This window comes from Rissa tridactyla, chromosome 17 (assembly GCF_028500815.1).
Source record: "Rissa tridactyla isolate bRisTri1 chromosome 17, bRisTri1.patW.cur.20221130, whole genome shotgun sequence".
Lineage (NCBI taxonomy): Eukaryota > Metazoa > Chordata > Aves > Charadriiformes > Laridae > Rissa > Rissa tridactyla.
This window is the reverse complement of record NC_071482.1, coordinates 1,016,454-1,031,521: the sequence shown is the minus strand read 5'-3', so window position 1 is coordinate 1,031,521 and position 15,068 is coordinate 1,016,454. Positions and strand designations below refer to the sequence as shown.

The window sequence follows — 15,068 nt, the reverse complement described above, 5'->3', positions numbered from 1 at the left end:
CCCGCCTCACGTGACTGCCCCCGCCTCACGTGACGGCCCGGCGCGCAGGCGCGGCGGGGAGCGCTTCCGGCGGCGGCAACATGTCGGCGCTGGGGGCCGTGGAGGCGGCGTCCGGGACTGGGGGGCCTCTGTTCCGGCCCCTCAGCGCCGAGGACGGCGAGCAGCGGCCGGCCGAGATCGAGTCGCTGTGCATGAACTGCTTCCGCAACGTGAGGGGGCTGGGGCGGGCAGGGTGGGAGCCGAAAGCCTGTCGGGGCTACAGGACAGGGCCCTGCCTGAGCCACAGCGGCCTGCGGGGGCCAAGCGGGACGGGTGCCTGGGTGGGGGGGGCAGGACAGGGGCCTGCCCGGGCCTCAGTGGCTTGGGGGGGCCGGGGGTCTGTGGGGCGGGGCGGGGTGGGGGCAGGACAGAGGCCTGCCCAGGCCACAGCGGCTTGGGGGGGGGCAGGAGCCTGTTGGGGGGACAGGACAGGGGCCTGCCCTAGCCACAGCGGCCTGCGGGGACCACAGGACAGGGGCCTGCCCGGGTCACAGTGGCTTGGGGGGGCTGGGGGCCTGTGGGGGCCACAGGACAGAGGCCTGCCTGAGCCACAGCGGCTTGGGAGGGCTGGGAGCCTGCGGGAGCCACAGGACAGGAGCCAGCCCGGGCCACAGCGGCTTGGCGGGGCTGGGGGCCAATGTGGGGGACAGGGGCCTGCCCAGGCCATAGCGGCGTGCAGGTGCCAAGGGTGCTGGGAGCCTGTGGTGGGGACAGGATAGGGCCTTGCCTGGGCCACAGCATCCTGCAGGGGCCAGGTGGAGCGACACGAGGGGCAGGACCAGGGAAGGGCCTGCTGGGGGCTGCATCTGGCCCTGGAGCAGGGGGTGGCGGTAGGATGTGGAAGGCTGGGGTGAAAGGGACAGGCAGGGGCGTCGGTGGGAGGCAGGGCCTGCTGGGAGGTGGAAGGAGGTTGGGTGTTTTGGGAGGGATGGGAACTGTTGTGGGAGGGGTGTTGGCAGGAATACAGGGCCTGGGGGAGACGGCGCCCTGAGGATTCAATTTCCCACGAGGCCCCTTGCTGCCACAGGGGGTGACACGGCTCCTGCTCACCAGGATCCCCTTCTTCAAAGAGATCATTGTCAGCTCCTTTGCCTGCGACAGCTGCTCCTGGTCCAACACGGAGATCCAGTCCGCGGGCAGGATCCAGGAGCAGGGTGTGCGCTACACCCTGGCTGTCACCTCCCGTCAGGTGAGGGGGGGCTCCCCTTTTCATCCCCTGCAGTGGGGCTGGTACTGCCCGTGTGGCAGGGAACTGCCTTGCAGATGCCTTGTGCACACCTTTGTCCCTCACAAGCTGGTCTTGCTTGAGCAATAAAGTGTTTATCTTCTCTGCTGTTTGAGAAATAGTGTTATTTGTTTGGTAGTGACCATTTAAAGCCCAAAACGTGCGCTCCTGCCTATAGGTAGCGAATAGGGAGGCTGCTGGGGCTAATGCTGCTGCTTTGGTGGGTGCTGCGTACCCCAGTGTGGCTGCTTAGTGTCTGGGGTCTTGTGGTCCTCTTGGGGATCCTAACGCCGCTCCTCGACTGTCGTGTGCAGGACATGAACAGGGAGGTGGTGAAGACCGACTGTGCCACGGCTCGCATTCCAGAGCTGGACTTTGAGATCCCTGCTTTCACTCAGAAGGGAGGTGGGTGCGTGGCCTGCGCCCTGTGGCGTGCCCGTGGGTGTGTGGTAGACACCAGTTAAGGGCCTGGCCGCCTGTCTTTTGGGTGAAATAAGCTTGACAGGGCCAATGTGCGGAGGCTGCTGGGGATCAGTAGGAGCTGGCAGGGTGGGTAGCGCTTCTGTGGTGTACTTAATGGTCCCATCGCTTCTGTTTTCTTTGCTTCTCAAGTTCTTACCACCATTGAAGGGATAATTGACAGAGCTGTTGCAGGCCTGGAGCAGGACCAGCCCATCCGCAGGGTAAGATGCTGTGTGAGGGGAAGCTCCTCAGGGATGCCCGCTTGGGAAGTGTGTATTTTGTTCATCCTCTGCCTATTGGCATTGCCCACTGCTGATGAGAGGAATGTTACGAGCTCTTTGGTTTGTGCTGTTGTCAGCGTTGTCTTCAGCCCTGGGCTGCCCCTGGCATCAGTCTCACACGTGTCCTCTTTTGTAGGCAACGGACAAAGAGGTGGCAAATAAAATAGAGGAGTTCATTGGTAAACTAAAGCAGCTGAAAGAAGTACATTCCTCCTTCACCTTTGTGAGTACACGCAAGAGGGTGGCCCCTTTCTGCACGGGGGAAGCACAGGGTGGCTTCCTAAGGCTTGATTCTCCCGTAGATCATAGATGATCCTTCAGGGAACAGCTTTGTGGAGAACCCTCACGCACCGCAGAAGGATGATGCTCTTGTGGTCACTCACTACAGGAGGACTCCCCAGCAGGCTGCCATGCTGGGACTGGAGGTAATGGGAGCTGCTGCTGGTGTGGTGTCAGCCTGCATGAGGCCAGCGGGCCTGCGTGTATTGCTGACCAGTCCCCTCGGTCTCTGAGAGACCTTGATTTACGGAACAGAAGTTAATGCTGCTTCTGGTGTCCCCTCTTGCAGGGAGAGGAGCTGGAGGAGAAGCCAGCTGATTCTGCGGAGGATCTGAGGAATGAGGTGGGTGACTTTGCAGTGGCACGGCGGCTGTGCTGGGCGACTGGCACCCAGGACAGGATTTCCAAGATGGCTGGGACTTTCTGATTCCGCTTTTTTTCCATTCCTGTGACCCAGGTACTGCAGTTCAACACCAACTGCCCCGAGTGCAACGCTCCGGCTAACACGAATATGAAGCTAGTGCGTATCCTTTGAGTGGGGCGTGGGCGCAGATCGGTGCCCTCCGCAGGGGTCTGCGTGGGGGCGAGAGTCACTCTGTGTGCTGGCCCAGGTCTCTTCCTGCTGCACCCATAAGGCATGAATAAATTATTAATAGTAGAGCCTGTCAGGGTGCAGATCTGTCCTGCTGCTGCTCATGACTTGCCAGCGAGCTCCTGCAATGGCTCGGGAAGGGCTGAGGCTGTGAAGAGGGCACAGGCTGCTTCTCCGAGGTTTTCCTTTCGTTGAGTTTTCCTTGACTGCCTGCTCCAGAAATCCCACACTTCAAGGAAGTGATTATCATGGCCACAAACTGCGACTCCTGTGGGCACAGGACAAATGAGGTGAGCTGGAAAACCACTGACCCCTTTTTGGGGGGTGGTGGGGAGGGGGAGTGGTGTTCTGCGCTTTCGTGGGTGGGTGTTTCTTGGAGTCCCTGGCCTCTCGGCTTCACAATGCGGCTGTCTGGGAAGCCAGGCTGGGAGGAAAGCTGGATTTTGGGGCAGCATCGTGAGGTGCGTTGCGCTGGGTGTGGTAGAGCTGCCTTGCTCGCTTCTGGCTGGGGGCCAGACCAACCAGGAGCTGTGCGGAGGCTGGCATGTGCGGCGAGGTCAGGCTGGCTCTGCCTTGCCTTCCTAAACACACGAAGGGAGAGAATCTGGTCTCGAGGAGCTTCGTTTGGTGCAGATCAGCCACCTGCACACCTGCTGAAGTCCTCTGGGTTAAGGCACTGTCCCCAGTTTGGAGTGGCCTCTGAGTTGCCAGGGTAAACCCTCTTAAATCATCGTGGCGTGATTTAAGTACAAAAGTCCGAGAAACTGACTGCTGGGTGTTCCTAGGTGAAATCTGGAGGAGCAATCGAACCACAGGGCACCAGGATTACCCTTCGGATTACAGACCCTTCCGACATGACGAGGGATATCCTAAAGGTATCGTGCCTTGGGATGCCTGCCCTGCCCTCCCGCGGTGGGTGCGCGGGGCCCAGCCCTCCCTCTGTGGGGGCTCACGGGGTGCTCGCCCTTGCAGTCGGAGACGTGCAGTGTGGAGATCCCAGAGCTGGAGTTCGAGCTGGGGATGGGAGCGCTGGGGGGGAAATTCACCACGCTGGAAGGGCTGCTGAAGGACATCAGGGACCTGGTGAGTGCGCTGCTGGAGCTCAGATCCCTCTGCCCTGATGTTTGGCCTGGCTGTGGGGCCGGGTGTCCCTCGGCTGGCTGAGCGAGTGGGTCTGCTCTTCCAGGTTGAGAGAAACCCCTTCACTCTGGGGGACAGCTCTGCGCCCAGCAAAACGGAAAAGCTGCAGGAGTTTATTGGGAAACTACAGGAGGTGAGTGTGCTCTTAGTGTTCCGGGGTCTGCAATGTGGTTTTTGCCACTGTCACTGCGGCTGTGAAGTATGGTTAACTGAACCCCTCGGAAAGTGTTGCTGTACCTTTTCTAGCAGTTCCACACCTGCCTCGCTTGTTTTATTAGGCTATTGCTGCTTTTTAAATGAGAAAAATGTTAGAACTGCCCGCAGTGTGCTGCAAATGTCTTGGTACCAGAAGTACTCCATGATCAGAAAGAGCCTTAATGCCTGGACGTGCTCTTTTTCTGCAGATCATAGAGGGAAAGGCAAAGGCTCACTTCATCATGGATGACCCTGCAGGCAACAGCTATCTTCAGGTACGGTGTTGCACACTCGAAAGACGAACTCCTTGAAGTCTTCTGAGCAGATTGGGTGGATTTTCTTCTTTATTTCCCTGATGCGTGTTGGTGGGCAGGGTTCCCTTCGGGGCTCTGGGAGCGCGTGGGTTGCTGGAGGCTCTGTCCAGGGAGAGGGAGCTGCTGATGGCTTGGTGGGAAGGAAGATGGGAGCAGGGTCTGCTCCCCGGGTGATCCCAGGGCTGGGAATGTGCTGGTCTCGTCTGGCCTGGCCCGAGCTGTACCCTCCGTGGGGTGGTGGGCAAGTCTTGCCCTCGGTGGGGGGAATCCTGTCCCTTTGCCCTTGCTGGGGTGCTGCTGGAGGGTCAAAGCCTGTGCTGGTGCCCGAGAGTTGGAGAAGAGGGGTGCGAAGGAGGCCTCCATCTCGCCCCGCAGAATGTGTACGCCCCGGAGGAGGACCCGGAGCTGAAAGTGGAGCGCTACGAGCGTACGTTTGAGCAGAACGAAGACCTGGGCCTGAACGACATGAAGACAGAGGGCTACGAGTTGGAGGGAGCCTCGGCCCGGTAGCTGGGACCAGCTGGACCCCTTCAGCCTCTTCCCCCGACAGTTTCGGGGACTAGGACTTGTTTGGGGCTGGAGCCCCTGTGCCCTTCCCGGGGCGTGCCTGCCCTGGGGAAGCCGCTCCAGCCCGCAGGCGGCGGGCATCGGCGGCGGGGCCTCCCCCCGCTGGTGTGTCGGGGCGGGGGGGCCGCCTTGGGGTGCCCTCGGGGCTGCGACCCCCGAATAAAAGGTGTTTGACGGAGGCACGGTGTCACGGTGTCTGCCGCCGCCTCCCGCTGCTCGCGGCCCCGCCCCTGCAGAGGCCACGCCCACCCCGCTGCGGCCGCGCCCACCCCGGCTCCTCCCCCGCCGCGCGCGTCCCTCCGCGCTCGCCGTCGCTTCCGGCCGGGCGCCATGATGGCGGCGCAGGGGCTCTCCAAGGCCGAGTACCTGCGGCGCTACCTGAGCGGGCCGCCCGCCGCCGAGCCCGCCCAGCCCCGCCGCCGCCGCAAGAAGAAGCCGCCGGGCGGCGCCGGCAGAGCCGGGTGAGTTGCGGGGGGAAGGGGGACGCCGCGGCCCGCCCCAGCCGCCGCCTTTCGCGGGAGGCCCGACCCTCCCCGCTGCACCTCTGCGGGCCTCGGCGCGGGAGCTGCTCACGGCCCCGACCGCCGGGATCCCCCCGAGCCCCTCACTTCCCGCCGGGGGCCTCCCCGTGGTCCCCTCCGTTGCCGGGAGACCCCCCCCAGGGCAGGAAGCCCCTCGTCCCTGTCCCCGCCGTCGGCCGGGCCCCTTCCTTGCCGGTATCCTGACGGCAGGGCCCCTCTTCCCCGCTCCCAGGATGCGGATCGTGGATGACGATGTCAGCTGGAATAGCATCGCTGCTGTCCCGGAGAAGGAGGAGGAGGAGGACGAAGGGGACATGCCTGTGGTGAGTGGCGAATTATGTCAAACTAAACCTGTTCCTCCTATGGTCTGCCACGTGTCTCTCTTTGGGAAGCGCTCGCCAAACCCTTTCTGCCTCCTCTTTGCACAGAATGACAGAATGGTTTGGGTTGGAAAGGACTTTAAAGCTCATCTCGTTGCAGCCCCCTTGCCCTGGGCAGGGATACCTCCCACCAGCCCAGGTTGCTCTAAGCCCTGTCCAACCTGGCCTTGAACATCTCCAGGGATGGGGCAGCCACAGCTTCACATCTTTTGCTAGGTTCCAAAAGATGGTAGGTTCTAACATCCACAACTTTTGGTAGGTTTTGCAGCGGGGTGGGTGAGTTCACCTGGTCTAAGCACAAGGGGTTTGAATTATCTCCCTGCAGGTAAAAATAGGCTATTGTTTACATATTTGCATTTTCACAAGTACTAAAAGCACGTGGCAGGGCTAGTATGGTGATTCTCGCTGTTCCAAAAGAGCCGCTTGAGACAAGGCAGAAGGTAACCCTGCGATTGCCACAGCCTGCTGACTGCTGCACGTGGATTGTGGCACAGGCTGGAATCATAGAACGGTTTGGGTTGGAAGGGACCTTAAAGACCATCTAGTTCCAACCCCCCTGCTATGGGCGGAGACATCTCCCACTAGATCAGGTTGCTCGGAGTCCCGTCCAGCCTGGCCTTAAAAACTTCCAGGGAAGGGCCTTCCACCACCTCTCTGGGCAACCCGTTCCAGTGTCTCACCACCCTCGTGGTGAAGGACTTCTTCCTAACGTCTAGTTTTAATCCATTGCCTCTAGTCCTACCACCGCCCGACATCCTAAAAAGTCCCTCCCCAGCTTTCTTGTAGGCCCCCTTAGGGTACTGGTAGGCCACTGTTATGTCTCCTCGGAGCCTTCTTTTCTTCAGACTGAACAACTCCAACTCTCTGTCAGGAGAGGTGCTCCAGCCCTCTCATCATCCTCGTGGCCTTTCTCTGGACATGTTCTAGCACATCCATATCTCTCTTGTAGTAGGGGCTCCAGAATTGGACGCAGTACTCCAGGTGGGGTCTCACGAGAGTGGAGTAGAGGGGGAGAATCACCTCCCTTGACCTGCTGGCCACGCTTCTCCTGATGCAGTCCAGGATACGATTGGCTTTCTGGGCTGCCAGTGCACACTGACGGCTTGTGTTGAGCCTCTCGTCCACCAGCACCCCCAAGTCCTTTTCTTCAGGGCTGCTTTCAAGCCAGTCGCTGCCCAGCCCATATCGGTGCTTGGGATTGCTCTGACCCAGATGGAGGACCTTGCACTTGGTCTTGTTGAACTTCATGATGTTGGCATGGGCCCACCTCTCCAGCCTGTCACGGTCCCTCTGGATGGCATCCCTTAGTTCCAGCATGTCAGCCGCCCCACACAGCTTGGTGTCGTTGGCAAACTTGCTGAGGGTGCACTCTACGCCACTGTCCATGTCACTGACAAAGGTGTTAAACAAGACCGGTCCCGGTACTGATCCTTGAGGGACTCCACTTGTCACTGGCCTCCACTTGGACGTGGACCCATTGACAGACACTCTTTGGGTGCTGCCGTCAAGCCAGTTCTTTATCCACTGAGTTGTCAGTCCATCAAACCCATATTTTATCAGCTTGGAGACCAGGATGTTATGCGGGACAGTGTCAAAGGTTTGCTCAGGTCCAGGTAAATGACGTCAGTTGCTCTCCCCTTGTCTATTGATGTGACCTTCTCATAGAAGGGCAGTGAAGAGATAAAGGTTGAAGGCGAAGGCTTTGGAAAGTTCTTTTGCAATCTGCCTATAGAAAGGCAGCTAAATGATGGTCACACATCACTTGCCTGTCAGTGCAGTTATACTTAGCTTTTTGTGTTAGAGGGTGGAAATCCTTGCTTTCTTTTTTCTCTCTCTTTTTTTTTTTTTTTTTTTTTTTTTTTTAAATTAATGTGTGTTGTTACTCTGGTGTTTTATCTTCAGGTGGCAGAATTCATTGATGAGCGTCCAGATGAAGTGAAGCTCATGGAGGAATTCCGGACAAATGCTAAATGGAAACTTTTAGGAGGTGAGACCAGACCTTTCCACCCTCTCTCCCTGAATGTTTAACTGCTCTAAACAATAATGTTGCAAGTTAAAAGTAATACTAACTAAAAAAAATTAAATCCTTGAAATGCTGAAGAAATCATGAACTGTGGAAAGCCCTAACGGTGGTGACTTTCTGATTGTTTTTTTTTTTTTTTTTAGACCAGAATGAAGACTCACAAAGTTCGGATATTTCAGCCCAATCTACCATGAGGTACGGGGCTCCAACTAGAAATTCTTTTGTTGGTTAACTCTTGTTTTCTGATATTGTCTGTCGTCTTCTGCAGTTTCTAAATGCTTTGCTGTGAAATGGGAGAAGTGGCATATGCAGGCATTGCTTTTCCACTGTTGACTAACCTCTGCGTGGCTGGGGGGGGCTGGCAGACAGCGTGCTGTCTAGGTTTCTGCATGGTACGCAAACAGCTGTCCCACAATCCTCTGACAGCATCCGAGAAACCCAAGTGATAACTCGCTATGATCTGAAATGCGGTGAGAATGGTGGTGTTACAACATGCCTCTTTTCTGAAAGCGTCTGTGGCATGTTGCGTGGTCACACAGTGCCCAGGCTCTCTGAGAGAGCACGGTGGGGTGTTTCCTTGCGACAAAATGATTATACAAGGGCAAAAAATGGGTTTTGTAGTCTCAGTCCCTGGATAACTTAAAATTATAGCTTTCCTGTGATCCATGTTGCCTCAGAGGCTTTCTGGAATCTACTTTGTGAAGTCTGCAGGTCAGTGATGCAGGTGACTACATAGAGGTGCAGAAGCAAGTATGAATTTGTGTTCAGAAGGTTGTTTTTATCCTTGACCCCTACCGTTAGCTTTACAGGTCCCACTTTGTTTTTGTTTCCAGTCTGGAGACAGCAAACCAAACAAAAATCTAACTCTCATTTTCACCTTTTCCTCCCTTCCCAGGCGACAGTGCCACAACTCCCCGGACAAATCGCCACCAAGGAGACTGCGCCACGACTCCCCGGACCTGTCACCTCCCAGGCGACAGCGCCACGACTCCCCGGACCTGTCACCTCCCAGGCGACAGCGCCACGACTCCCCGGACCTGTCACCTCCCAGGCGACAGCGCCACGACTCCCCGGACCCCTCCCTGCCAAGAAAGAAGCGCCACGACTCCCCGGACCTGTCCCCTCCCAGGCGACAGCGCCACGACTCCCCGGACCTGTCCCCTCCCAGGCGACAGCGCCACGACTCCCCGGACCTGTCACCTCCCAGGCGACAGCGCCACGACTCCCCGGACCTGTCACCTCCCAGGCGACAGCGCCACGACTCCCCGGACCTCTCCCTGCCAAGAAAGAAGCGCCACGACTCCCCGGACCTGTCACCTCCCAGGCGACAGCGCCACGACTCCCCGGACCTGTCACCTCCCAGGCGACAGCGCCACGACTCCCCAGACCTGTCACCTCCCAGGCGACAGCGCCACGACTCCCCGGACCTCTCCCTGCCAAGAAAGAAGCGCCACGACTCCCTGGACCTGTCACCTCCCAGGCGACAGCGCCACGACTCCCCGGACCTGTCACCTCCCAGGCGACAGCGCCACGACTCCCCGGACCTCTCCCTGCCAAGAAAGAAGCGCCACGACTCCCCGGACCTGTCCCCTCCCAGGCGACAGCGCCACGACTCCCCGGACCTCTCCCTGCCAAGAAAGAAGCGCCACGACTCTCCTGACATCTCTCCAAAGAGAGTCAGGTTAGCAATGGGGAAAAAGGGCTGCAAAACCACAGACAAGTCACAGCCAAGGGGTGTCCGAGGAGAGCAATCTCAGCTCAGGCACGACGTCTCTGACAAGTCCGCGTCGCGTCAGAAGCGTCAGGCTACTCCAGATCTGTCCCCTCCACGGAAGAAGAGGTATGATTCCGACCCAGATTTGTCACCGCCTCGGACAAAGAGGACTGGGTCACCTAGTCTGAAAAAGCAGAGTGGAACAAAAGGTGAGTGCGTAAGTTCTGTCTTGTTCTTTGCTGGCGGCCCACTCAGCGATCATGTTTGCACTCTCCTTAGAGGTGAGTGGCGTGGAAATAATATGCAGTCATGGAATGGTAACAGATAGGCTGCACTTCTGTTGGTAAAGCTAGTTCTTGTAATCCTATTTTTTCATCAGCTGGATTAGAATTAACCTGAGTTAGCTGTCTAAGGCTTAAACATGTCCGAAAGGAAAACAAAGTTTAAATGCAGTCTCCAGGCAGTACACGTTCAGAAGGAAGAGAATTCACAGACTCTTGTCACGTACTTGTGTTTTCCCTACAGCTTGTCCTCTCTTAATGGCTTGATTTTTCTAGGAGTTAACCTCATGCACCACCATGTTTATCCTTTCGTGGAACTAATTCTGTGATTTTTGGTTGGTATACATCTTTTTTGCAGGTGCTTCTCCAGCCACAAAAAAGCTTAGGCTGGTGCCCTCGCCCCAGAGGTGCCTGAGGCATGACTCTGAGTCTCCGTCTCCACGGCGGGGTAGCCGGAACGCCTCTGATGCAGACCGCAGGCTAGGCCACGTGCGCAGCGATTCCCCTAAGCGTGGGCCTCTCAAACAGAATCGGAGCAAGTCTTCAGACTCTGATTTGTCGCCTCCCCGACGGACTCTGCCAGCCGGAAAGGATCAGCACAGTTCAAGGAGTTCCCCCGACCTCTCGCCTCATCGCCACCGGGACACTAAGGGATCTCCCAAGAAGGTAAACATTTAATCTTTCCATTTAAGATGTAGATTACTTCCTGTTGATAGAAAACTGTAGAAGCCTGACGACTTACAAATCGTGGAGTAGAAATGTCATATACCTCGTGCACGCAGACGTGCCAGACCTTCTGCTTGCACTAAGAAGAGGCACGAGGTGGGTGTGAGAGAGGAGCTCTGCCTCAGTCCACTCTGTTTCTCGCGGTCTGGGGAAGTTGTTCCCGAGGATGCCAGCAAAGTGGCTTTGTAACGTGGCTGTCTCTGCTGACACGTCTCTCTTGGCTTCGGGCTGTCCCCTCTTTACTCCTCTGGATCACTGGACAGTTCTCAGCTAGCCTTAAATGTGATTTTTTTGTTCGATTTGCAGGCAAACGTGATGTCGTCTGGGGTCAAAGCTGGCTTGGTGTCAGCTGATGTGCTGCGGAGGGAACAGCAGGAGCTCAGGAGGCATGAGAGAAATAACAAGCACTTGGAAGGTAGGGGTGCAAAAACACTGCGTGAGCACCAGCTGGCTCTCTCTTCCCCTGCTTTCAGCTGGCTCTTGATGCTGTATCAAGCCCTGGTGTTAGGGCGCTGATGGAGAGCATCCCTGCGGCGCAGCATCTAGACGTGCGGGTGGATTCCTTGGGTCAGGTCACTGAGCCTCAGAAATAAAAGATTTATAAATGGGGATTTCAAAGCAATGCTGGTGAAATCGTAGGGAGGGTGAGAGGTTTTTTCTCCGTCTGCCTCAGCTGCAAGTCTGAAGAAGTGGAGTGATATTAAAAGAGTGCATGGTACGAGCGTGGCTGTGTGGGGCAGTGGCTAAAAGCAAGAGCTGTGATCCTGCCTGGTTTGGGATGATAAGCTCTTTCAGAGATTCGAACAAGTAAAAGGAAAAAATGCTGAAATGAGTCACAGTCACTGAATTGTGTGGAGATGACGTTCCAAAATGTGTGACTTGAGGCGTCTGCCCCCTCCAGAGGAATCCCGATACTCGGAGACCGTCTTCCGAGACAAATCAGGCCGCAAGAGGGACCTGGCGCAGGAGCAGCTGGAGCAGAGGCAGAAAGCTGAAGCGCAGTCCAAGAGAGACGAGCAATACGCCAAATGGGGAAAAGGGTAAGGTTCTCCAGAGCTTCCCAGCACCGTCTTTGGCCTCACATTACAGCTTGGGACTCTCCACTTCCTGCTTTTTAGCTCGGTTTTGGTACTACTTCCAGTGGTGGTGTTGGCGGCGTGTCACTTTGTTGAGTTTGAGCCTGGGACCAGGAGAGCACGTGTGCCACATCTCTTGGAAACCCCCTCCATTGTCCCCTCTGTTGCTGGACGTGCGTTGGGAATGCTGCGCGCGCAGTGGAAGTTCGGGGCTGGGATCAATCCTGCAAACTGAGCAAGTCGCAGTGAACGATGGCTTGGCTTGGGGGTGAAAATTTGTGTGTTTGTTTTCAGGCTGGCGCAGGGGAGGCAACAGCAACAGAACGTGGAAGATGCCATAAAAGAGATGCAGAAGCCGTTGGCTCGTTATATTGACGATCAGGATCTGGACCGAATGCTGAGAGAACAAGAGAGAGAGGGAGACCCCATGGCTGAATTCATCAAAAAAAGGAAGGCCAAAGAGAACAAAGAAAAGAAAGGTTTGGACGCTGAGTTACGCCAGTGCATGGTTTAAGGCCCTCGCAGTGTAGAAACGCAGCTGCTGTTAAATAGATGGCCTAATCCTAAAGCGCTGCTGCTCTGGGGTTCGCGAAGTAGCGCTGTTTGCTCTTCCTGCCTTGTCACCGGTAACCGTTACTATTATCGGTTAGCTTGGGGAGCAGTATCCAGTGAGTTAAAAAAACGAACCGATGCCAGTTTGATTAAGCGCGTCTTTGGAAGTTTCCGCTGTGAGCTGTGGTTGGCTGTTAAGCAGCCCGTGCACTATTCCTGTGGATAGCTCTTAGGTTGATGACGATGTGACCGCGTGATTGCACTGAAGTAGTAAATGGCTGTATTGCTCTTTCTGTTTCTAGAAAAACCTAGGTACAACGGACCAGCACCTCCACTCAACAGATTCAATATATGGCCCGGGCATCGCTGGGATGGTGTGGACAGGTATGAGTTCCTGATACAGTGGTTTGTTAGACTTATAGTAAAGATCGATAAGGTTTCTCTTCAAAGAGTTCACGGTGCAAATATTCCCAGTTGTCCAATGAATTAGGTAATTAGCAACAGTCAGGTTGAATGTGATGGGTGATGAGTACGTGCTTGTCTGGGACAGAAGGGGGCGAGGCTGGTGCTCCCAGAAAGAGTAGGAACAGCTTCAGAGATGCTGACTGTTGCTAACCTGGGATCGAGGTGGGAATTGAGCCAGAGTAAAAGTAGTGGAAAACTGGCAACGCCTCTAAACGTTGCTTCAGAAAAGCTTCTGCGCAGCAGCCCATGCTCTTCTCGGTACTACTTTGCAGGTCCAACGGATTTGAGCAACAGCGCTTTGCCAGGATAGCCAACAAGAAGGCGGTTCAGGAGCTTGCGTACAAGTGGAGCGTTGAGGACATGTAGACAAAGAAGAGCCACGCAGAGCAGCGCTCCTGAAGTGACGCTACGGAGGCAGAGGTTCACCTGCTGCCACTGCCAGAGCTGTGAGGAGTGGCTCGCTCTGCCTGGACCAAGCCCTGTCCTCGGCATTCCGCATCCCAGTGGACCGTCTTCTGAGAGGCAAGGCTGAATTTAGAGGAAAGCTGCCGACAGAGGATTTTCCTGTCAGCCAGAGAGGCCGAGCACAGAGAACTGCAGCGGCGCTGCTTGAAGCAGCACGGCGGCTGAGCGTGGAGGAGAGCTGCCTGCAGGAGCACCTCAGTTCCCCGGCGCTCCCCCGTAAGGTGCTGCAGACACCGGTTTCTGGTCCGTTTAGCTGTATGCATAATTGCTTTATGCCAAATGCTTTGTCCTCTGAGGGCGGTTCACAAGTTTTCAGGTGTCCTAAATCTCAGGTTTTTCTTCATGGTAAAAGTATGCTGAACTCTTGGTCACTGGAGAGTCAGCCTCCTCCAGTAGGTTGGTCTGTTCCAGAACTCCGTTGCCATTTTCCTTGTGTTCGAGTTCTTCCAGGGAACAACTGTCCCCTAAAACTGCTTAGTACCGTGAGCTGATTTGCCGGTGGGCTGGTGTCCCTGTGTCCTTCCTGGTGCGCCCAGAGGGCTTCTATGGAGTCTGTACAGTTACTGTGCCCTCTAGTTCATGGAGTCACCGACTTGCATTGAGGTTGGTAAAGCTCAGCTTCTCCTTCCCCGGGCTGAGCAGGAGGCTGCTTGCTCTGTGTCACTCCGGCGCTCTCTTACAAGAGGCTGAGAGGCCAACCTGCAATGCTGTATTTGACAGCAAAACCTCCAGCAGCCCCTGCGACTCTTTGGGGGTCAATTTCTTGTGGAAATAAACACACGGAAGGTGTTTAAACTGCTTCCCCTGACGGATAGTTCAGCGTAGCTAGGGGTGGCTGGGCAGGTCGGTCCCCCCAGGCTTCCCCCCAGACAGTGATGCTGAGAGCTCGGCGCTTCCCTCGCGCCGCTGCCTGGGGGCTCGCTTCAGCGCGAAGCATAACCCCTCTCTTGTGATCAGATTTGTCGGGCTTGGAGCTGGAGGCCAGGCAGAGAGCTTCCCTTAATCCCTGCTTGCGAGAAAGCACTTGTGGAAATAAATACAGTTGTTCTCCTTGACGTCCCGGGGAGCATGTATGAAATGCAGCCGGCAGTTGCCATGGAGATGCCTTGCCTTCAGTAGTGGTCAGGGGCCAGTCCTCAGAATTGCTCTTTGCGCTGATTCTCAAGCACGAGGAGGGCTGTGGGCGAGAAATGTAAGGACAAAGTCTTCTCTGGAGTGGGAGAGTCTTGGGACTTCCTTTTTTATTCACTGTGTTATGTTTCTAGCAGTCCGGGAATCTGTGTACACTTGTAAATAACAGCTTTCTTTTTGTACTTGATTTTGGTGTGGTGGTGTTTTTTCCGCAGCAGGGAGAAAGAGAAGAGGGTGAATGATTGTCAGCCTGCCGCTAAAAGGATGGCATATCACGCCTGCCGCGGCCATTGCCGTCTGCGGTTGCCTCTGCCAAACAAATTGTGCTTTGCTACGCCTTTTTCAAAGCCTGTTGGTAACTATCCAGGCGACAAGCTCGCTGGCCCCCAGCCGCGCTGACGGTCCCCCCTGTATTTGTCGGGTACTCGGTTAAACTTCACCGCATGCTTTGGGGAGAGATGCTCTGCTGCCGCCGCTTGCAGGTGCGTGAAGCGTGGACTGCTGCTCGCAGCCAGAGGCTGAGGCTGGGAGAAGAGCGGAGAACCCGGCATCATTTGCAGATCTTAGGGGAGCTGCGATGTTTTTGCTTTACTAGCCAAACTGAAGGAAAGCACCCTGAGCAGGTCTCGCTGCTTTTGTG

At 56.2% G+C, this 15,068-nt stretch overlaps 2 protein-coding genes across 11 annotated transcripts in view; both read left to right on the top strand.

Annotated features, from left to right (window-relative positions):
• The first annotated feature begins 23 nt into the window (after positions 1-23).
• On the top strand, positions 24-5,273 carry ZPR1 (ZPR1 zinc finger). Its single transcript, XM_054222867.1, has 14 exons — positions 24-209; positions 1,067-1,228; positions 1,579-1,669; positions 1,877-1,947; positions 2,144-2,230; positions 2,310-2,432; positions 2,576-2,629; positions 2,744-2,810; positions 3,098-3,168; positions 3,664-3,753; positions 3,851-3,961; positions 4,065-4,151; positions 4,423-4,488; positions 4,903-5,273. The coding sequence occupies exons 1-14, from the start codon at positions 81-83 to the stop codon at positions 5,035-5,037; spliced, it is 1,344 nt and encodes a 447-aa protein (XP_054078842.1). The 5' UTR covers positions 24-80; the 3' UTR covers positions 5,038-5,273.
• A 123-nt stretch (positions 5,274-5,396) lies between these two features.
• The window catches only part of BUD13 (BUD13 homolog), a 32,752-nt gene continuing 23,080 nt past the window's right edge, over positions 5,397-15,068 (top strand). For 4 of the 10 annotated variants that reach the window (XR_008469605.1, XR_008469603.1, XR_008469600.1 and 1 more), the window contains exons 1-11: positions 5,397-5,555; positions 5,848-5,938; positions 7,898-7,982; positions 8,162-8,213; positions 8,914-9,941; positions 10,372-10,679; positions 11,046-11,154; positions 11,641-11,779; positions 12,110-12,294; positions 12,670-12,751; positions 13,105-13,518. Coding sequence is in view for 3 of the 10 variants with exons in the window: in XM_054222864.1 (XP_054078839.1) it covers positions 5,425-5,555; positions 5,848-5,938; positions 7,898-7,982; positions 8,162-8,213; positions 8,914-9,941; positions 10,372-10,679; positions 11,046-11,154; positions 11,641-11,779; positions 12,110-12,294; positions 12,670-12,751; positions 13,105-13,198 (2,304 nt within the window). In the remaining 7 variants the exon portion in view is untranslated. Of the gene's footprint in view, positions 5,556-5,847; positions 5,939-7,897; positions 7,983-8,161; positions 8,214-8,913; positions 9,942-10,371; positions 10,680-11,045; positions 11,155-11,640; positions 11,780-12,109; positions 12,295-12,669; positions 12,752-13,104; positions 14,616-15,068 lie in introns of those variants that run through there. The other 6 variants (XR_008469604.1, XR_008469601.1, XM_054222865.1 and 3 more) reach the window with 5 other exon arrangements.